General features: G+C 44.5%; 1 protein-coding gene across 2 annotated transcripts; it reads left to right on the top strand.

Moving 5' to 3' along the window:
• Window positions 1-2,024: 2,024 nt before the first annotated feature.
• On the top strand, window positions 2,025-21,117 carry LOC147125194 (uncharacterized). 2 transcript variants are annotated; one of them, XM_085998984.1, is made up of 4 exons: window positions 2,025-2,435; window positions 13,508-13,628; window positions 14,933-15,133; window positions 15,215-21,117. In XM_085998984.1, the coding sequence occupies exon 4, from the start codon at window positions 19,687-19,689 to the stop codon at window positions 20,881-20,883; it is 1,197 nt and encodes a 398-aa protein (XP_085855110.1). In that variant the 5' UTR covers window positions 2,025-2,435; window positions 13,508-13,628; window positions 14,933-15,133; window positions 15,215-19,686; the 3' UTR covers window positions 20,884-21,117. The 2 variants fall into 2 exon arrangements, with proteins under 2 accessions (XP_085855110.1, XP_085855119.1); XM_085998993.1 differs by having other exon boundaries at window positions 2,026-2,435; window positions 15,215-18,915.
• The last annotated feature ends 1,459 nt before the right edge of the window (window positions 21,118-22,576 follow it).

Below are 22,576 nucleotides of genomic sequence, written 5' to 3'. Positions count from 1 at the left end.
TTACGTCCACCGAAGATGGCAGACGGGGCCTCGGTTTAACATCTCATCCAAAAGACAGCACCTCCGACAGTGCAGCACTCCCTCAGTACTGCACTGGAGTGTCAGCCTAGATTTTTGTGCTCAAGTCTCTGGAGTGGGACTTGAGCCCACAATCTTCTGACTCAGAGGCGAGAGTGCTACCAACTGAGCCATGGCTGACACAGCTTTATGCCAGTGCATTAAGGAGGCTGGGCTTTTCTACAAATGTTGTCCTAGATTTCTGTCACCTCCTGCAACAAGATCTACAACCAACTGAGCTATTCTTTGGCTGCTCATCTATTTGAGATGGTGGGAAATTGAACTTCAATGATGCCGCTTAAAGTCATTCAGCACCTCTTAAAGGGGAGGTGCACTCTAGCTGTATACAGGAAGGAATGCTTCTGAAGAAACAAATGGCTGGAAGACCTGCAAATTAGGCCCCCAGGTTTTTTAATGTTGCTTTGGCGGTCCTGGTTCAGGCAATAGACAGGAGGAGGGAAATCCAGATCCTTCTCAGAGGGCAGAATACCCTGACGGCAACACCTCCATCACCAGTGGGAAGAGGTTACAGAAGAGCTTAGCTCCCAGGACATGGCTGCAATGTAGAAAAAAGTTCAATGACCTCAACAGAGTTGCCAAGATAAGAATCCTAACTCTTACTCTCTGCTCATACCTCCATGAATGCATTTGGAGCCTCTGCTGATGGTTCTGACAGCTTCCACAGCAGCTCACATTCCCTGGTGACCTATTTATATTTCCATTTAGGTTGGGTAAGCTTGAAAGCAAGGCTGCAGTTATCTGCCTCAAGCTCTGACTTTGAAAATACAATCCCTAATGCGACTTTCCCACTATACGTGGTGGACAGCAAGACCATAATAGATTGTAGCAATGAAATAACTCCTGGAGCTATTAACAGTGCAAACAGCTGATTGAAGCTGCTTGCATACCTGACTTTACCCGAAATCAGCCCAGCTTTTAAGTCGGCATGTACTGAACTGCACAAAATAGCCAGTGCTCTTAATATGTTTTAAGCGCCACCATTGTAATTGACTCCTTCGGTAATGACAAATCATTAGCGCCATTTGCCCGATGTAGGCAGTGATAAGTGGTGGGGTCGGTACTCTCATGTTATAGCCTTGAAATGCAAATTCACATCCCTAATACGTTGAGTTACCCTCAAAGTAGTTTAATCTCCAATGAATTACAGAGTTTAATCTTCTCTGTGCTTGGCTGATCCTTTAATAATAATATATATACGGTGTTTACTGTTGATGTAACATTGAACACTGTTCAGCCATAAAAAAAAACAGATTGCATCACATCAAGGTACTGTTCCAAATAGTGAAATATGTTCTAACTTACAGCATTTAAGTAGGTATGTTGCAGTGCCCTATTTAAACATTGTTTATAGGGATGAATCATCTGATGAATATGGATTCAGATGATTGAAGATTCATGGGGGAGAGTCCAACTGAAAGATTGATTTAAAAAAAGAAGCACATTTGTATTTCTTTGCCAATTTTTTCTAATCCTCTCCCGAAGGCGTTGATCCAAGCTACAGCTCTTACACAGTGCAGATTCTTCATGTGTAAGTCCAGACAACGAATGTTAGCAGGCAATTTTACTTATAGGGTATCACAGCTGAGCCTAGTATCAATCAATGTCCAGCTTCCCAGCAAGGGTCTCCAGATAGCAGGGAACTTTGATAGCGCAAGGGAACTAGCAGGTGGGCACTTACACTGCCACTTATCCGGCTCCCGGAAAATACAAACTCAATGCATTTCCATTGCAACATCACAACATCACTTTTTCCCATTTTCTGATACCAGCCATCCAATCTACTATAACAACGAGCAGATGGCATTGGAAAATCCAGGGTTCACTGTCTAAGCTCATCTATGAAGTATATTCCAATTGGGCAGCTACCAGAGAGCTATTGGCAAGTATCAGCCTTGGCTCAGTAGTAGCACTCTCGTCTCTGAGTTAGAAGGTCATGGGTTGAGACTTGAGTACATAATCTTAGGCTGTCAGAAGTGGCTCAGTGGTAGCACTCTCGCCTCTAAATCAGAAGGTTGTGGGTTCACAGTCCCACTCCAGAGACTTGAGCACAAAATCTAGGCTGACACTTTACTGCAGTACAGAGTGAGTGTTGTGCTGTCGGAGGTCTGCCCTTTCAGGTGGATGTAAAAGATCCCATTGTACTATTTGAAGAAGAGCAAGGGAATTCTCCCAGTATCGTGGACAATATTTATCCTTCAACCAACAGATTATCTGGCCATTGCTTTTTGTGGGAGCTTGCTGTGCACCAATTGGCTGCTGCGTTTCCTGCATTACAACAGTGGCTACTCTTCAAAAGTACTTCATTGGCTGTAAAGTGCTTTGAGACATCCTGAGGACATGAAAGGCGCTACAAACGTGTAAGTTCTTTTTTTTCCTTTGGAACTGTATCTCAGCATGATTCAGGAGAGCGAGGAGAAAATTGACATGGAAAAAGATGTAGTAGGATTCTGTGGTTTAGCTAGGGGTACGGTAGCACAGTGGTTATGTTACTGGACTAATAATCCAGAGGCCTGGACCAATGATCTGGAGACATGAGTTCATAATCCCACCACGGCAGCTGGGGAATTTAAATTAAGTTAATTAAATAAATCTGGAATAAAAAGCTGGTGACCATGAAACTACTGGATTGTTGTAAAAACCTATCTGGTTCACGAATGTCTTTTAGGGAAGGAAATTTGCCGTCCTTACCTGATCTGGCCTAGCCTATGTGAGTCCAGACCCACAGCAATGTGGTTGATTCTTAACTGTCCTCTGAAATGGCCTAGCAAGCCATGCAGTTGTACTAAACTGCTACAAAGAAGTATACTTCCCTCCCTAACAGCACTGTGGGATTACCTTCACCACATGGACTGCAGGGGTTCAAGAAGGCGGCTTATCTCCAACAAATAAAAAAAAAAGATAACAGTTACAAAGCACTCTAGCTTTGCTGCCATGACGTATGACATCCTGGAAACCTCTCCATTAGATGGTCTTGTTCCCAGGTATCCATTATTCTCTCTAAATGTGACATGTGGCCAAGATTTTCTGCTGGGGTGAAACCTTGAGTGATGGGACATGTTTGCTGGAATTGAAGTGGGCTGACCCTGTTGCCTTTTCTACCATCAGCTTAATCTTAATATTGGAGGTGATCTCCGGGTGGTAGTACCACCTCCAATTGGGAGCTCGCTATCTGGGGTGTGGGTAATTGCATGCTGCTGCAGGATTTAAATACCTACAGCCCTTCTGCATGAAAGAATGCTGGTGAAAGTGGATTATCTTGAAATGAAGGCTTTGTGGCAGCTGCCAGGAAAACTAGTATTCACTTAAATGATGTATGTCGTTGGTCGCAAGCAAGACTGACATTGAGAAAATGAAATTCTTTCCTGTCGACGAGATTAAGGGAGCCTGGTGGGTGCTATCTATGACTCCACAGACCTGGAGAAAGCTTATCAGTTTGTCAGATTGTAGTGTCCTGCCATGTTGCTGTCATTTTCCTATGGAGAGGTGGATGAGCTGGCTTGCTGTAGTGAATGATGCCTCTGTAACTTGTTTTATGCATCTGCACACAGCTATTGGCTATTATTACATTGACAGCCTGGGATAATCCCTTTGCATCAAAATTCAGGGTAGTTGTGACCTTTCCCGTGGCTGGCAGTGAGGTGTATGTGGAGGAGTTCTCTGGCATCCAAGGTTTATCCTCTCTTTGTCATCTGTATTCTATACTTAAAGGTTTTTAATTATTCAATGAAAATTTAAAATTGCTCTTCTACCATACAACCCGTGTTAAGGTATTAGACTACCACCCAACTACTCTGTTTCTTTGTGTGCAAAGATCATTAGCAGCTTGCTGACATTGCTAATATTCATAAATGAAGTTAGTGATATCTCAAAAAAATCAGTCAAACCTAACCAGAAAGGTGGCTGTGGAGGAGTAATGAGTAAAGCCCTTGGGCAAACTTGGCTTTTAAATTTAGAATAATAGTGACCTTATCATGCAGGAAATGAAATAAGACGATCACATGTAATCCTAGAGAAAATATAGTTACAACCAACACAGAATGGGAATCATTTTATAATCACTATTGTATACATTTTGTTGTCTATTGGTTACTGTCTTGTAAATATTACAGCCCCAATAGTTACTGGGGTGGGGTTTCGGAGTGGGGCGAGGAGTTATGGTCAGGAAATGCCGTGGAGTTTGAGTGTTGTTTTTTTGAACAGATTCCCTGCCTAGAAGCCAGCCTGACTGATAGGCTTGACTGCCTGTCAGATGGGGAATGTACAAGAAAAGCAGCACAGGAGCAGGTAGGTTTAGTGGCTGTTGAGGGTAGAGATCTGGGGGTTTGGTGGGAGGGTGGGTGTATGCTGGGGGGTGTACAGCATGGTTGAAAGGATCAGGGGTGATCGCGAAGGGTGGGTGGAAGATTGCAGGGGGTCAGGAAGAGATCAGAGGGGAGTCGGGAGGAAGTAGTAATCATGGGGGGTGGTCGGTGATGGGGGGGGGGCTGTCAGGGGGAGATCGTGGAGGTGGGGAGGTGTTTACACGTTGGCTTATTGGGCCTGGAGGAAACACTCCTGCTCCTCCTGGCCCACAAGCAGTGATGTAAACGCACTTACTTGATGGATCCAGCTCTTCTTGCTTCCTTTTACCTGCTGTGTTTCCTGAGGCCTGGGAAGCCCGGCCAACGTGGGTTTAAAAATAGAAACCTTGTTAAAATGGAGGTATGTAGCCTTCTTAAACGGTTTCAACGACCAATCTGCTTCCTGAGAGCGGATTGGTCTCCCACCCCACTCCCCCTGCCTCTGTTAAAACCGGAAGTGGGCGGGTTCGAGGTGGGTTGGGTTCCTGCTTCAGATTTTTTACATTTTAACTTCACACTCGAACCAAATCCACCTGGTTTTGGGGGTTAAAATTACACCCTTTGAAGTAACTTCTAAGGTGTGATTGTAAAGCTCACTGACGTTATTGGAATATAGAGCTGTTACAGATACTGGCACAGAAACACTTTGGTGTATTTTTCTCAGTGGTACTTCAATATTCAGTACAGTGTTCTTGCCGTCATATTCCCCAAAGTCTGATGTCCTGAATGCTGACTTGCCATCCCGGTGACAACCCATGACAGGATCACATTCAAACCACTAAATTCATCATCCGGTTTCATGCGTTAAGTAAATTAGATGCATTTGAAAGGATTGATGTTTGATGTTAATAAAACAGAAACCTACCCCATTAGTTATTAGTGAAGAAATATAGGTTTATGCCTGCAGCTGTGCTATTTCACTGATATGTTACAGTGTAAGATTTAATTTGGTTTTCTATCTTTTGTCTTACTAGTTTAATTATATCTTTATAATAATAATCAATTATTTAATAAACTCTGGCCATATTTTAAATAATTAACTAATGTAAAATTGCCTTTTTTCTTTGCCCGGAATTGACTTTATTGCAGGATTGTTGGAAATCAACATTCTTAACTGCCCCAATGGCTTAGTAAGAATATGCAGCGCCCGGTATATTACTGAGACAAAGCAGCCCAGAGATCTCAGGTTTGATCTTTGGTCTGTGCTGAGTTAGCTGGGGCTCGAGCAACAGTAAGGGTCCCTCCGCTAAAGAGAGGGGGAAAATCGGCCTGGGTTCAGCTAGCTCTTTATAAATCACTGGTTAGATCTCAGCTGGAGTATTGTGTCCAATTCTGGGCACCGCACTTTAGAAAGGACATCAAGTGGAGGTTTTCTAGAATGGTACTAGGGATGAGGGGCCTCAGTTGTGCAGAGAGACTGGAGAAGCTGGGATTGTTTTCCTTAGAGCAGAGAAGGTTAAGGGGAGATTTAATAGAGGTGTTCAAAATTATGAAGGGTTTTGATGGAGAAACTGTTTCCACTGGCAGGGGGGTTGGTAACCAGAGGACACAGACTTAAGGTAATTGGCAAAAAAGCCAGTGGGGAGATGAGGAGAATTTTTTTTTTACTCAGCGTGTTGTTATGATCTGGAATGCATTGCCTGAAAGGATGGTGGAAGCAGATTCAGTAGTAACTTTCAAAAGAGAATTGGATCTCTACTTCAATAGGAACATTTTGCAGGGCTATGGGGAAAAAGCAGAGGAGTGGGACTAATTGGATAGCCCTTTCAAAGAGCCGGCACAGGCACAATGGGCCGAATGGCTTCATTCTGTGCTGTATCATTCTATGCTCCCATGGTTCCTGCTCTTGATCGCTATCCAGTGACCTCAGCTGGAAAGTACAAGTGTGTGGCCATCTGTGATGTCCTCCACAGTGGTACAGCCTGCCAGCACTCCCTGTCTATGCTCATACATGACGAAGAGCTAATTTGATGAGGTGCTGTAAGGCTGCTGGCACCTGGGCAGCTGTACCCCAGCGACAGTGAGCTACTTCAGGAATTCAAAATTGGAATTAAAAAAAAGTCAACAATCTGTTTCGTAAAATAAAACTGTTCTTTATCTCTCTATAAAAGAATGCTTTTGTATACAGTATATATAATAAACATATTGTGGCGTACCGATCACAGAAAGGACACAATCCGCTTTTCGGTCCGTAGACTATAAATCAGGCGTCATGCCTTTAAGAAGGATCACACCTTTAAGAAACTTGATCTGCAACATAGTTAAGCCCAGAGCGGGGGAGGGGCAGTCTAAGCTGTGGACTGATGAAAGACAGTCGGACTTGGTGTAGTCTCTGACGCCATTTTTGTGTTCAACATGTGGTCTCAACAATTAAACCTTTTCTGTTGAACCTCTCCGAGTTCAGTATATTTTGTTAGGAGTACGTCGACTCCTACAATATAAAAGTAAATACCATGTGACATAAGAAAACTACTAGGCACTTGGTCTGAGTATTAAACAAGGCTTTAATCAACTGTTTTTCAACATGGAGATCTAATTGTGTCCTTCATTAGTTCCTGTTAAAGAATGTCCTGTGCAAGCTGGGCCCATGCCCGAGTATTTATACTCTCCCTGGACAGCGCCACCAGCAGGCCACCCAGTATCATTTCATAAGTCATTTCCACATGAATGACAAGATTCATGTCACCATGCATGTTTGCATCTTGTGTAAACAGCTTGCAAATAAAGTGACATTGATGATATCTACATCATCGAGGCTGCCTCCAAAGAACAGTTGCTTTGATATTTCCTAAGAGCACAAGGAGAGAGCTACCATTCATGGGCTCCCTCACACAGGAAGCAGTCATGCACTACGTTGATAAGCTCAGAGTCCTTTGCATGAGGGCATTCCCTGTTTATGTTGGGCTAGTTGAAAGCTCACAAGATAGCTTTGCAGGAAGAAGGCCCTTGGCCCCATTTGATCTCACCTCTTTGAGACTGAACTGTACGGATGACCACAGAAAATGTGAAGTTGTGTCCTTGTTACAGTAAAACTGCTGCTGGGGTTTCTGCATGTACAATATTCAAAGTCCTTCATATTAGAGATCATGTTGTTGGTAACTGCCCCAGACATCTTTATTGTTAAACTCAGTTTCTTTCACCATATTTGACTTTATTCAGTATTTGATGCTCATAGTAAAACAAGATCACTATAGTAACTGGTTAAGCTATACTAATATATTGTCTTAAACAATCTGATTTCTCCTCCCCCTTTCTTCCCACAGGATGCATAACTTCTTTAAGTTCAATATCTTTTTACAAATTATTTTATTACACCTCATTTTAATAAAGCCCTTTTCCGTGAGTGGAGCGCCAGCTTGGCTCACCTTGTAACAGTTTGGTTTCTCAGTTAGTTGGTTGGGGGTCGTGGGTTTAAACTCAACTCCACAAAGTGAGGTAGATTTTGATTTTGTACGACAGTGTAAAACGGGTGATAGCGAATCTGCTGCCTGTTTTACCTCTCTCTCGAATTTTATTTCCATTGACTTCAGAGGCCAGTGTTAAAGTTAATCCAAATCCATGTGAAAGCAATCTAACTAATAAGAACCGGAATAGTTTATCCCAAGTAGCAGTTACAAACTTGCAAAGAAAAATCCTCTTACATATAAATTAAAAATTAGCAATAGAATATTGCTATCAATTGCAAATCATACTTCAATAAACTTGCATTAAATATGTCTCAATGGTTAATCCTTCAGTATGAACATTCTTACAGATCAGCAGTGTTTGCATTGGCTGCAGTTGGAATCAGTAACAGCAAGCTCCTTCCTCCCCAGCACAACTGTGGGTGCTTATTTCTCACCTAATTTCCTTAGCTGGGAGTGCAGTCCCACTGCTGCAATAATCCTGGCCTGGCCCACTCCTGCAACTGGCCCAGCCTGATCCTTCTTGCCCCATTACTGCTGCAATGGCCCCAGCCTACGATATTCTCCAAATGCACCTGCATTTGTTGGTCCCTCACAAACACCTTCTCCTCATATCAATTTTGCCTGGAACGACCCCATGTCATAAATGTTATGGGCCATGGTGACCTTAACAGCTACAGGCAATGCTATCCATGCCCTGTTTCCATGCTCGATTTGTGGCTTAAGTAGGTGACAAGGCTTGGAGATAGCCTTCTTGGTGAAGCGAAGACGCTTTGCTCATCAGTGAAGCTGATGTATGAGAAATGCTCCCTGAAGACCCGCTGTGGGTATAGCCTCCTGCTCAGTGTCCTCCTCCTCCCTCTTCTCCAGATGCTCCTGTCTCTCTCTGTCTCTCTCTGTCTCTGTATCTCTCTCTCTCTGTATCTCTCTCTCTCTGTATCTCTCTCTCTGTCCCTCTCTCACTCTCTGTCTCATTCTCTCTCTCTCTCTCTCTGTCTCATTCTCTCTCTCTCTCTCTCTGTCTCTCTTTCTCACTGGCCCTCTCTGTCTCTCTCTCTTTGTCTCTCTCTCTGTTACTCTCTCTCTGTCTTTCTCTCTGTCTCATTCTCTCTGTCTCATTCTCTCTCTGTTACTCTCTCTCTGTTCCTCTCTCTCTCTCTCTCTGTCTCATTCTCTCTCTCTCTGCCTCTCTCTCTGTCCCTCTCTTGCTCTCTCTCTCACAATTCACAATTCACAATTCAAATGCTTTATTGGCATGAAAGTTTACAGAGAACCATATTGCCAAAGCTTACACAACAAAAAAGTACAGTTTTCCAACATTCTGTAGGTGTCAAACAATTTTGACCCTTGTTGGGTACATACAATATTACTTTTAAACAATATTAATTTAAACAGTCTTTGTACATCATTGGGTACATTCAGTATTAATTTTAAACAGTCCTCAGGTTGTGACATGTTGTTACATATTTGGCACCAAGGTATGGTCTGTCTCCCTCACCCAGGACTAATCTTAATTTTGACAGGCCATCCAAATCCTTGAAATCTGGGGTTGTTTGGCTGAGCTTGTTAAATAATATGTTTCTTGATGTGTTGAATTTTTCGCATTTTAGGAGGAAATGCATTTCTGTTTCAACCTCGCCGGTCAGACATTGATCGCATATTCTATTCTCTCTAGGCTGCCAGGATTTCTTGTATCTCCCTTTTTCAATTGCCAGTTGGTGGTCGCTTAGTCTGTACCTGGTGAGGGTCTGTCTCTGTTTTGTGTCTCTGATGGTCGAGAGATAGTCTGCCAGTTTATATTCTCTTTTTAGGGCCCGGTAACATTCTAATCTGCTTTGGCTTTTGGTTATTTTGTTCCAATGTTCCAGGTAGGTTTCTTTGCATTGTTTAATGATTTGGTTCACTGTGTTGGTCTGGGACTGGTCAGGGTCCGGCTGAGTAGGAGTACTTAGTTTCAGTAGCAGCTGACTCAGGGGACTCTTTTCTGGGTTTAGCTCTTGGGTCTGGAAGGCTTTAAAATGAAGGGTGTCTGGGGAGCTAGTTTTGAGGTGATTTAGGAATTTTAGTGCTCGTTTTTGGATGTTTATTATCAGTGGGTATCTGCCTAGTTCGGCTCTGCATGCATTTGTTGGTGTTTTCCTTTGGGTGCGAAGGATGCTTCGGCAAAATTCTGCATGTAGGGCTTCTATTGTGTGTTTTTCCCATTTTTTGTAGCTATGGTGATTTAGCGGGCCCCATACTTCACTACCGTACAGCGCAATGGGCAGGATTACGCTGTCAAATATTTTGAGCCAGATTTTGATTGGGATTTGGATGTTGTAGAATTTTCTTTTTATTGCATATAGGGCTCTTCGGGCTTTTTCTTTTAGTGCATTCACTGCTATGCTGAAGCTCCCTGATGCTGTAATGGTTAGACCAAGGTAAGTGTAGCTCATAGTGTGTCCTATGATGGTATCACTGAGAGTAAACTGGTATTTGTTTTCCTGACACCTGGGCCTCTCTCTGTCTCTCTCTCTCTCTGTCTGTCTGTCACATTCTCTCTGTCTCTTTCACTGTCTCATTCTCTCTCTGCAGTTCTGGTCACCACATTACAGGAAAGATGTGATTGCACTAGAGAGGGTACAGAGGGGATTTACAAGGATGTTGCCTGGGTTGGGGGATTTTAGCTACGAGGAAAGATTGGATAGGCTGGGGTTGTTTACTTTGGAACAGAGGAGGCTGAGGGGAGATTTAATTGAGGTGTATAAAATTATGAGGGGCCTAGATAGATTGGATAGGAAGGATCTATTTCCCTTAGCAGAGAGGTCAATAACCAGATTTAAAGTAAGTGGTAGGTGTTTTAGAGGGGAGTTAAGGAGAACTTTTTTCACCCAGAGGGTGGTGGGGGTCTGGAACTCACTACCTGAAAGGATGGTAGAGGCAGAAACCCTCATCACATTTAAAAAGTACTTGGATGTGCACTTGAAGTGTCGTAACATGCAGGGCTACGGACCAAGAGCTGGAAAGTGGGATTAGGCTGGACAGCTCTTTTTCGGCTGGCACAGATACAATGGGCCGAATGGCCTCCTTCTGTGCTGTAAATTTCTATGATTCTATGCTTTCCCCTGTCTTCTGTCTTCTTTACTGCTCCTCCTCAGCCTCCAGCCCCAAAGGCAGAACTTAAAGAAAGAACTACCAGACCACCCATGACTACATTAAAACTGTTTTCAAGAAAGACAAAAGTAGTCTATCACCAGCAAAATGTTGTTAGCAGAAGCCAGAAATCAGTTCTAAAAGGCAGAACATCAGTAATAAAATACCCAGAAGCTAACCAGCATCCTAGACGAACAAATCAACAACTACCTTGGATGAGTCCTTTAAATAGCGCTGCTGAAGGGTCCCTCCTGCCTGTTGATGCCACGAGTTTCTCAGCGAGTTTATCACGTGGCGAGTCAGGAGCTGGATCTGCCCAATTTCACCAAAGGTTCCAACAAGCGTAGGACCCTTATTTAAATATTTTAATGAGCCATTTAAATACTTCCGGCCACTTCCTGGACACTTTTGGAGCAGCCTAATTTACTATGGCGGGCGGCACCTATGCAACATGAAATGAAGCATTTTGGACCCTTAGGTGCCCATTTTACCCCTGTAAAATGAGTGCGACACGATGAAGTTTCTAGGCTGTAATTTTCGGGCCCCTGTTTAGGCGAGCTGCCCATGAACAGCGCAAGTAGCACTGGCAGCCCACCTATTCAAGATTAATGAACCATGGGGACCAATTTCTCTACTTAATGGCGCCCACATGTTCAGGCACGGTTGCTCATGAAATGTCTATTTGGTGCCCGTAAATGGGCGCAGGCCAATTTCTACCCCATAAAATTTTGCATGGGCCCTTTAAACAGCAGTTTTCCATATTCAAATATGCACATGCAGGTAATGTGGCTTCAGTTTTTCCCCAAAATCACCCATTGAAAAATCGGGTGCGCAGAAATCCAGGAGCATCAGGTCAGGCACTCATTTTTCCAAACTGGGCCCATTGCATTAGTTTGGCCTGATAAAATTTACCCTAACATTTAATTAATTAGAAAGTGTTTATCACCAGAAAGCAACTGCAACTCAATGGATGCTGGAAGATGGAAAATTAATTCTACACATTTAAAAAAATGAAAAGTGCATGCCTCTAGGATTCATTTGAGATAATTAAAGCTTTGTTTCTGTCAGCTACTGTACAGTGGCAGATGATTTCCTGGCAGTCAGTGACTCACAGGGAAAATGTAATAAAAAATGCTTTGCCTCAGGAGGCTCCCCGGTGAACAGTGATGTTGTCAGCTGGAAGACTGCTAGTGACAGACAATTTTGGAGTCAATTCAGATGCTGGTAACAATCAATTTCCAGCCAATTACCAACAAGTAGAGGTGGGACTTCCTTATTTTCATCCTCATTGCTAGTTGCCCCCAGGATGGCAAAACAAACAGCACAAGCAGACCATGCAAATATTATGCCCTCCACAGATGAGCAGACACATTTAGCTTTCTCTTTCAAGCCATGAAGCTACTTGTTATTTCTATTCACGTATGTTAACCAGAAAATCCAAGTTGTCAAGTATGAAAACACTGAAATTTTCTATAACCCTCCTTGCATTTCTCCTCTAGGTCTGTCAAATTGAAAATCAGATTACAAATCCAACCTGTCAGAACTGCAGCATAGTTTTTAACAACCTGAAGGGACAAATGTACAGTTTATCTTCCCAGAATATATTTATGCTGTGTAATAGGAAAATAAAATTATTTTTTAATTTTATTTAGATTTTCTGGATCAGCTGTATTTTCATGTGAGATGCAACATGTTTACATGAAAGAGGTGAATTTCCTTGCCATTTCCAACGTACAGTGCAGGAATGGTGTAAGAAATTTTTTTGCAAGGAAATTCAGGCTGAACTGTTTATTTAAGACTGCACAGAAGTTTCCAGGTAGTTCAGATGCTTATACCAGTTTTACAATGGTTTAGACCAATGCCTACACCAATAGGAATACAAATGATCAGACCCAGGAAGCTCGTGTGTAACTCCCTCAAGAGACCACCATCAGGCACAACACTTATTTTATAAGGGCAACCACAGCGTATCACATTACAAGGAAATTCTAGACCAAAAAGTACAACTCAAACAGTTTATGATTGCTGTGACTCATCCATTTCAAAGCAGTTACAATAGATGCAATTCAGAAGAAGGGACATAAAAGGTACAGGAAACTTTGGTTTATCCGGAGGTTAACTGTCCAGAATGCTCGATCCACCGGCAAAATTCAGGAGTCGGTTCAGTAAGTTTTTTTCTTTTCGTTGCTTTTTTTTCACCAGTCAGGCTCTGCAACGTCTAGCTGAAGCTGTTGCTAAGCTACAGAGACGCTTGCAAGGTACGGCCGACTGTTTAGAAGCTGTTGCAACAGGGTTTGTTGCCAGATACGGAGTATGTTTCAACATTAGCGCTGGAGTGTCCGGCAGTTTTGATGGGACGGCAACAGCTCGGTCCCGTCGGTGCCGGATATCACAAAGTTTCCTGTACCAACTATTCTTCAGTAAGGAAGCTACTGTTAATGTATTTTTGTTATTTAATTTCATTCTTTCCTCAAACCAGTTCTTTCCTCTCCTGAAGTATTGTCACTTTAGCTGCTCTTACATTGGCTTATACTACTAATTCTTTAATTTCAGGTCGCACACTCCCTTGTGCTTGGCTGCAATTGAGGATGGAGTTTGCTTGTATTGGGAGGAAGGTGCTTCTGCAGCCCGTCAACTATGGTACAAACCGAAGTTGGGCACTTCTGCACTGTCTGTGAGTTATCATTTAAAGTATTGCATGCAATATTTGCATTTTGTACACACGCTCTTTCATTGTGCCAAAACTGGGTGGCATCCTTTTCTTACAGATGGAGATGGAGACAGCAGAGGAACAATGCACAGATACTAAGGCTTCCAGGTCGAGGTGCTTCTCTGCTGTTAAGAATCATAGAATAGTACAGCACAGAAGGAGGCCATTCGGCCCATTGAGTCTGCGCCGGGTCTTTCGAAGAGCAATCCAGTTAGTCCCATTCCCCCGCTCTTTCCCCATATCCCTGCAATTTTTTCTCCTTCAAGTATTTATCCAATTCCCTTTTTAAGGCCACTATTGAATCTGTATCCACCACCCTCCGGCAGTGCATTCCAAATCCTAACCACTCGTTGCGTAAAAATGTTTTTCCTCATGTCGCCTCTGGTTCTTTTACCAATCACCTTAAATCTGTGCCCTCTGGTTATCAACCCTTCAGCCATTGGAAAAGTTTGGGGATGAAATTGGATTAGGCCCGAAAATGGGTGCGGGGATCGCGAAGCACGACCTGCCTAGGCCCGTTGAAAGTGGTGATGGCAGCACACAGAATTCGTGCTGCCTGCTCCTTATAATGATCGGAGCGCTGAGCTAAGGGCTAAAGACCCTTCTGGGTAGCTCAGCACTCAGGAGGGGTGCCAATATTGGGTACAGTCTACTGTCCAATAAAATTTTGCCGAGGCTCTCTGCAATTTATAAAAGGGAGGTGGTTTGTTGCAGAAGCACCTCATTGTCACTGTGGATGCAGCCATGTCACAACAGGGAAGAGAAAGGGCACGGTGTTTCTCAGATGCAGCAGTGGAGGCCTTGGTCCTGGGGTATACAGAAGAAGACAGGTCCTCTACCTGCAGGAGGGCAGGAAGCCGTTGAGACAAAACGCCAGAAGGCAGTGGGAGGAGATAGCACAAGCCGGCAGTGTCACTAGTGTTGCCCCCAGGACCTGGATCCAATGCCGCAAGAAGTATAATGACCTTACACAAGTGGTCAAGGTGAGTGAATGCATCTTCAAATGCCATATCCCACCAACTGCACCATTAGCCTCACACACTGCCCAATGCACCACAACCCCATCACTCACCTACCAACAATGTCTAGCAATCACAACTCATACCTCACAATCATGGCTTCACCTCACCCTCACACACTTACCACTGCTGCAAGCCTCACACCCACATCTCATACCTTGCACACAATGTCTGCTATTCAACCATGGCAGGCACATCATCCAAACTCATTGCACTACACTCACTGACACACTTCCCTTTCTCTTGCAGGCCAAGGTGGCTCACAACAACCGTGAGCAGCAGCAGACAGGCAGGGCTGAAGCATGTCTGCAGAACCTTACTTTGCTGGAGGAGACCATGTTGGAGATAATTGGAGGGGCCGTCACTGAAGCCGTGGTGAGCGGCGAGGTTGCAATCATTGCTGATGACGGTATGCTCATACCTAATCCTTCTTCTCACAGCTCCCTCATGGTACAATCTCTTCTCACTTATGCATCTTGTTTATCCCCCTCCCCTCACCACAACCTGACCCTTGTGCCTTTCTCCTTTCAGATACCCAAGAACTGCCAGCAGCCCAGCCAGTCCCTGATCAACTAGGAGAGGAGAGTAATGGAAAAGAAGAGGCATCCTCACTCGATCTGACACTCCCAGGCACCAGCTCAGAAACTAGTACTGCGCGAACCTTAGAGGGTAGTATCGAGGCGGGACCTGTACATGGTGAATCACCGGGCACAAATGGGCTGCAGCCAGGCCAGGGGAAAAAGGTAGCTCTGGTGCCAGCTCCCTGGAGGGCAATTTCGCACATGAGTTCTGCTGCACAGGACTCAGATGAGGACTTCGATGGGGCCGTTTAAAATTGTACAATTTAGCTTGTATTGTCTCACCTCATTCTTCCTACCAAAATGTTTCATCTCACACTTTTCTGCATTGAATTTCATCTGCCATGTGTCTGCCCATTCCACCAGCCTGTCTATGTCCTCTTTAAGTCTATTACTATCTTCCACACTATATACTACACTTCCAAGTTTCATGTCATCTGCAAATTTCAAATATGTGCCCTGTACCCCCAACTCCAAGTCATTAATGTATATCAAAAACCGCAGTGGTCCTAGTACTGAACCTGGGGAATGCCACTGTATACCTCCCTCCAGTCTGAAAAGCAGCCATTCACCACAACTCTCTGTTTTCTATCCCATAGCCAATTTTGTATCCATGCTGCTACTGCCCCTTTTATCCCATGGACTTCAATTCTGCTAACAAGCCTAGTATGTGGTACTTTATCAAGCACCTTTTGAAAGTCCACAAACACAACATCAATCGCACGGCCCTCGTCCACCCTTTCTAGTCCCTCATATAAAACTCAATCAAGTTAGTCAAACACGATTTGCCTTTAACAAATCTGTGCTGGCTCTCCTTTATTAGTCCATGCTTGTCCAAGTGGCTACTAATTTTCTCCTGGATTATTGTTTCTGAAAGCTTCTCCACCACCGCTGTTAAACTGACTGGCCTTTGACTGCCAGGTTTATCCTTCTCCCTTTTTTTGAACAAGGGTGTAAACATTTGCAATTCTCCAGTCATCTGGCACCACCCCTATATCTAAGGAGGATCGGAAGATTGTGGCTAAGCGTTACCTGGACATGCCAGAAGAGACCTCAGGGTTGTGCCATCTGTTGTACACTGACCTGCACATAATCTTGCAGCTTCTATTAATACAGCCACCAAAAGGCAAGGAAATTAACCATCACAGTTATAAAAATGTTGCTGTAATAAAAATCAAACAGCTATAGAGGCAATCATCTCATTCCTGTGCAAGGGATGTGTTCTTGGTGTTGTATCCAAACGCTCAAGGCAACCAGTTTCATAAATAGCCAGCATTCGTATAAATTATAATACAATAGTTAAATTGCTTCACTCTATTTCAAGAGATTCCATAGTTTCACAGTATGTTTATTTGTGTCTCCAACAACCAAGACATGGGAGGACTGTAGACATGGGAGAAGCTATAATGCTTCATATTTCTAGCCCCATTGTTGGCACATACTGAAAGATCCCATTACTGAAAGTAGAATGTGCTGGGAAGAAACAGCATGTCCATGACTGAATTTTTCCTTTCTTGAGTTCTGGCAAGATGTTAACATCTTTTTTTACTCTTTCCAGACTTTGATCGAGCTGCTGAGCATTTTCTATTTTTATTTCACATTCCATCTTTCAGCATTTCTTTTCATCTCTGAAAGTTCCCACTCCTCAGAGACACAGGGAGAAATCATCAGACTGATCCAGAGCAATGTGAGCATTGTAAATGTATCTTACAATGAGGGTGTGAAGGTGGTGAACATTATAAAAGGGAGAATATCATGACCAGGGACTGTTATAAATTTGTGTTTCTTCAATTGGCATTTCGATTTTAGGACAGTGAAAGATGTGTTCTTTGTTTCTCCTGTCTCAGTAAGTTGCAAAATAAAACAGATGAGCATGGAGGTGCAGCAAATTAGCAAGGGAACAGACCAGAGATGTGGAATATTTGTAAATGTATGGTATGTATCAGCCTGTAAAATATTTTAAAAGGTCTGCGATTGGGACCAAAGATATATCATGGTTACAAATCTGTCACATCTTACAGACGTACCAAAAAATTGCTTGAAAATACATTTGCAGCTCACAAATGCTCCAAGTTCAACTATTACAAACAAAACCGCAAATTTTCACCTTTCCAAAGTTCGGGGGAAACAGTTTGCATAAAGGTGAGTTGCTTTCTTTGCACTGAACTGATTATCTGAACTAAGAACGAAGAAATCGCTCCCACAAACATTAGCTGAGAGCACAATTAATGACCTGAATATATATAATTACATTTCTCCTTGCCACTCCTGAATGTGCTGATGCTTGGTTCAATGCTGCGATGACCAGTCTCCAGTACCTCATCAAGATGGTCATTATTCATGTGTGAATAGTGAGTGATGTGAGGCTATTCCATATTGGGGACCATTACAGCCTAGCCTGATACTGTTCGCTCTCGACATCGACACATATGCACTTCTCAACAGAGGTCCCTTAGTAGCAGTCTAAGCTGATTTTTCCCCTCACTACTCCAGGGGTATTCTCGCCAATTCTAGTACCCAACTACCACCCCAGCTGAGGCTAGCGAACTAAGAATAAGAATCAATCCTGGGACTTTCTCAGCATTGCTCAGTATGGCTTAGTACTACCTGCTGTAGAGATAAAGCTTACTGAGAGTAAGTAAGGCAAAATATATTAGAAAGAAGCGATCTGGAAGTTGGAAGCTGGAAGCTCTCCTGACTATCCAAACAGCACAATGGCACACAGATCATATGATCCGCCTACCTGCAGCTGAGTGCCTCTTTAAACACTGATCCAGTGGCTCTGGCAGAGCAATCCCACTAGGTTTTACTGGTAGATTGGGCACTGGGCTGGACTTCTGCAATTTCACAAAAAAATGGCTTTGGGGTCCTCATTGCGTGCACGGATACTAATGAATGAATTTACCTTGGCTAACTTCATGAGATGATTAAACCATGTGCTGCATTGTGTTACCGCTTGTGAGGTGGTTGAGGTGGTACTAACTGCCCGAGTCCCTTCCCTCCATATTGTCTGTATCACACCCTTCTAGGCTTCCTTCCTTGGTTGCCAAAAATTGGTTTCTCCTTGCCCTCATCTCGACCAACAGAACATTCACGGAAGCATCCAAAAATCTGTGGGGGCCTTTGCCATAGCTGGAGACCCTGATGCTGGACTTCTTTCTACCATTTCAGATGTCCATTGGTTATCTCTTGAATTTCTTCAATTTCAAGTGCTTCTGGCCCTTTAAGTAGTCCAACATTGCAGGAACACTGCATTTCTCTCCCTTGCAGTGGTGGTAAGCCATGCAGGAACATGAATATCACTGAAAACCCACCCTGCATATCAATGAAGCCCCATTTAGGAAAATGTGGGTATGTTGACTTAAAGGTTATGGCACTAGACTAGCAGACTTGAAATCTGCTGCATTGGTGTAAAAACTCAGCTGGCTCACTAATGTCCTGCAGGCAAGGCAATCTGCCATCTGTAACCTGGTCTGGCCTACATGTGACTCCAGCTCCATACTGTAGTGTATGTGCTTTAAGTCAGAACTACTTTTTACAGCTCCTGTATACTGTAGTACCGGCAGTGACCACACCGGTATATAAGCTGTGCGCATGCCTCTGTACCCCAGTCCAGAGATTACCCTCCTCCAGTAAAGACCTGTTATTTGCTTATGTACAGCATCCGTGTAATTATTTATCCACTGAACCACGGATCTAACAGTGGCGACGAGTGTTGATGCGAATCTACCTGCAACATAAAAAAAAATAGTCGAGTCCAGGAACACGGGCGTTGACCACGAGCAACCGCCCAGCAGTCAGGCAGAGATCCAACTTCGCTGGGGAGGCTGTGGAGAGCCGGGCTTGGTTCCCCAGCCACAATGAGCAGTAAGAGACTGACGACAGGTCCAGAGCAGACCCTTCCCAAGCAGCGGCGGCTGGAGCCAACCGACGGCAGAGAGAGAGAGCCGGGCATCGTCGACGGGGTAAGAAAGAGGGTGAAGAGAGCAGGGCGCAGCTGGGGGTTGATCACCGAGCGGCATCGAGGAAAAATACTGCAAACCGGAGAGAGAGAGGGTAAGAAACAGTCGGGTTCTAGACTGAGCGGCGTCGGCAAATATCAAGAGAAGAACGCGCAGAGCACAGCCAGGGATCACGGGCTGATCAGGGTCCACGGGGCGAAGCAAGGGGAGACGCCATTGAGCCGCGGAGAAGCAGGGAGAGCGCGGGAGACGCCATTGAGCTGCGGAGAAGCAGGGAGAGCGCGGGAGGCGCCATTGAGCCGCGGAGAAGAAGGAAGAGCGCGGGAGACGCCATTTTGCGAAGCCGCAGCGGAGAAGACAGGCGAGCGCGGGAAGGAAAGCGTGGGAGACGCCATTTTGAGCCAGCAGAGAAGAAGGGAGAGCACGGGAGGCTCCATTGGTGATAGTTAACGCACAACCAAGGATGCCGAAGAGTGGCAGTATCTCTACGTTCGACAATGAAGTCGAAGATTGGGCGACATATGTGGAACGTATTGAGGTGTACTGCAGGGCAAATGAAGTGCCAGATGCTAATAAAGCACTGGTTCTGTTAAATTCCATGGGTGCAAAAACTTATGGGTTACTGCGAAATCTAATAACCCCAGAGAAGCTGGTAAACAAGAATTTTGAAAGCATAGTAGAAATCCTACAGGACCACTTAAACCCCACACCACTGCTGATAGCAGAACGATTTAAGTTCCATAAAAGGAACCAACACAAAGACGAAAGCAATGCTGAGTACCTAACGGAACTGCGCAAGCTATCGAAATATTGCCAGTTTGGAGCGGGACTAGCAGACACGTTAAGGGACAAGTTTGTGTGTGGGCTACAAAGTGAAGGAACCCAGAAACGGCTTCTATCAGAAAAGGACCTTACACTGGACAAAGCTTTCAGTATGGCAGTATCACACGAAGCAGCCACAAGGGGCGCTGCAGAGATACAACGGAGACCGCAAGAATATGGCACCAACGAAATGACCTATGGAACAGGGAAGTGCTATTGCTGCGGCAGAACAACACATGACCAGAAGGATTGTTGGTTCAAGGACCAAGTGTGCAGACAGTGTGGGAAAGCAGGACACATAGCAAGAGTCTGCAGGTCTGGGAAGAAAACCAACAGTAAGAAATCTCCACAGGAGAAGTACAAAAAGGTACACCAGGTGATGGACAGTGGTTCAGATGAACAGAAAAGTGACACAGACTCTGGAAGCAAGGAGCTGGGTTGTCTGAAACTACATAATGTAACCGAAATGGAGGATCACCAGACTATCTGGGTTACACTCAAGATAGACGGAGTCCAAGTGGAAATGGAATTGGACACAGCAGCTCTAACAGTCATAAATCAAAGAGACTACAAGCGGCTATTTTCACACATACCCTTGAAAGCTACAGAGATTGTCTTGAAGACGTATACGGGGCAAAAAGTCTACCCCAAAGGAAAAATAAGGGTGAAAGTGACATATAAAGGTCAGGAAATACCTAAAATGGATATATATGTATTGCCAAATGGAGGACCACCACTGCTAGGATGTGAATGGATCCGGAAGATACATTTAGATTGGCATTCCATACAGGCACTGAAGGTGGAGGCCAAAAAGGATGACGACATCACACCTGGATGACTGTCAAAAATGCTAACTGACACAAAAGAAGTGTTCCAGGAGGGACTAGGAACACTAAAAGGAATAACAGCAACAATTAAAATAGAGGATAATGCAAGCCCAAAGTTTCTGAAGGCCAGACCAGTGCCTTATGCGATCAGACCAGCGGTTGAAGCAGAGCTGGAAGGGTTGGAACGTTCAGGAGTACTGTCCAAAGTGGACTGGAGCGAGTGGGCTACACCCATCGTTCCTGTAATGAAGAGGTCGTTGAGTAATACGCCTGGGGAACCAAAGAAGGTCCGCATCTGTGGGGATTTTAAGGTGACAGTGAACCCAGTCCTTCACACGGTGCAATATCCGCTTCCACGAATTGAGGATATTTTCGCCTCGCTATCTGGTGGTAAACGCTTCACCAAAATTGATCTAGCCCAGGCGTACTTGCAAATGGAGGTAGAAGAAGCTTCGAAACATTACCTTACGATCAACACCCATAAAGGTCTCTATCAATACAACCGGCTGGTGTTTGGAGTAGCCTCGGCTCCGGCTATCTGGCAAAGGGCGATGGATCAGGTCCTGCAAGGGATTCCAGGGACCCAGTGTTATTTGGACGACATCTTGGTCACGGGCGAAAATGACGGTGATCACCTCGCTAACTTGGAGAAGGTGCTCGCCAGATTAAAGGAATATGGGCTACGAGCTAATCGCCACAAGTGCGAGTTTTTCCAGAAACAGATCTCGTATTGCGGCCACGTCATCGATGAAGAGGGGTTACATAAGTCCCCTGACAAGATAGAGGCAGTAGTCAAGGCTCCAGCACCGGAAAATGTGTCACAACTGAGGTCGTTCCTCGGGCTGGTAAACTATTACCACAAGTTCTTACCAAATTTGTCTACGGTATTACACCCGCTGAACACCCTACTGCAAACAGGGGTACCATGGAAGTGGGATGACGAACGTAGATGAGCTTTCCAGAAGTGTAAAGAATTGATCACATCAAAAGAGGTGTTGGCCCATTTCAACCCAGCACTACCAATTCGTTTGGCATGTGATGCATCACCCTACGGCATTGGAGCGGTGCTGTCGCACAAATTCCCAGACGGGTTGGAGAGGTCAGTAGCCTTTGCGTCTCGGTCACTAACCTCAGCTGAGCGCAACTACGCCCAGATTGACAGGGAGGCCCTCAGCCTAGTATGGGGAGTAAAAAAATTCAACCACTATCTGCATGGACAGAAGTTCACCTTGCTGACTGACCACCAACCACTTGTCTCCATCTTTAATCCTAAGAAGGGCGTGCCAGTAATGACTGCACAGCGGTTACAAAGATGGTCCTTGTTTCTAGGGGCGAATCAATATGAAATAGAATATAAAGGCACGAGACAGCATGGGAACGCTGATGGGCTATCGCGCCTGCCACTGCCTACTGTGGAGGAAGCACCAGCAGTGGACCCTATCGAGATATTTTATTCGTCGATAATTGAACGATTGCCAGTAACAAACGCGGATATAGAGAAGGAGACCCGCAATGATCCGACGTTGTCACGGGTATATGAATTGACGGTGAGGGGATGGCCAACACATGGCGACTCACTGTTGCCAGCATTCTCATCCAGAAGAGAACAGCTGTCAGTATGCCAGGGGACAGTGATGTGTGGATCCAGAGTGGTGATTCCACCCAAGTTGAGGGAGAGAGTGCTAAATGAGCTACATGAAGGTC

This window comes from Somniosus microcephalus, chromosome 1 (genome assembly GCF_052327205.1).
Source record: "Somniosus microcephalus isolate GS21.2 chromosome 1, FLI_Smic_1.0, whole genome shotgun sequence".
Lineage (NCBI taxonomy): Eukaryota > Metazoa > Chordata > Chondrichthyes > Squaliformes > Somniosidae > Somniosus > Somniosus microcephalus.
Note: the sequence above shows the minus strand (reverse complement) of the source record. Positions and strands in the feature narration are given on the sequence as shown.

What these genes read in the sequence shown, in the direction of transcription:
- LOC147125194 (XM_085998984.1), top strand. Translation starts at nt 19,687, where the DNA reads ATGCCGAAGAGTGGCAGTATCTCTACGTTCGACAATGAAGTCGAAGAT.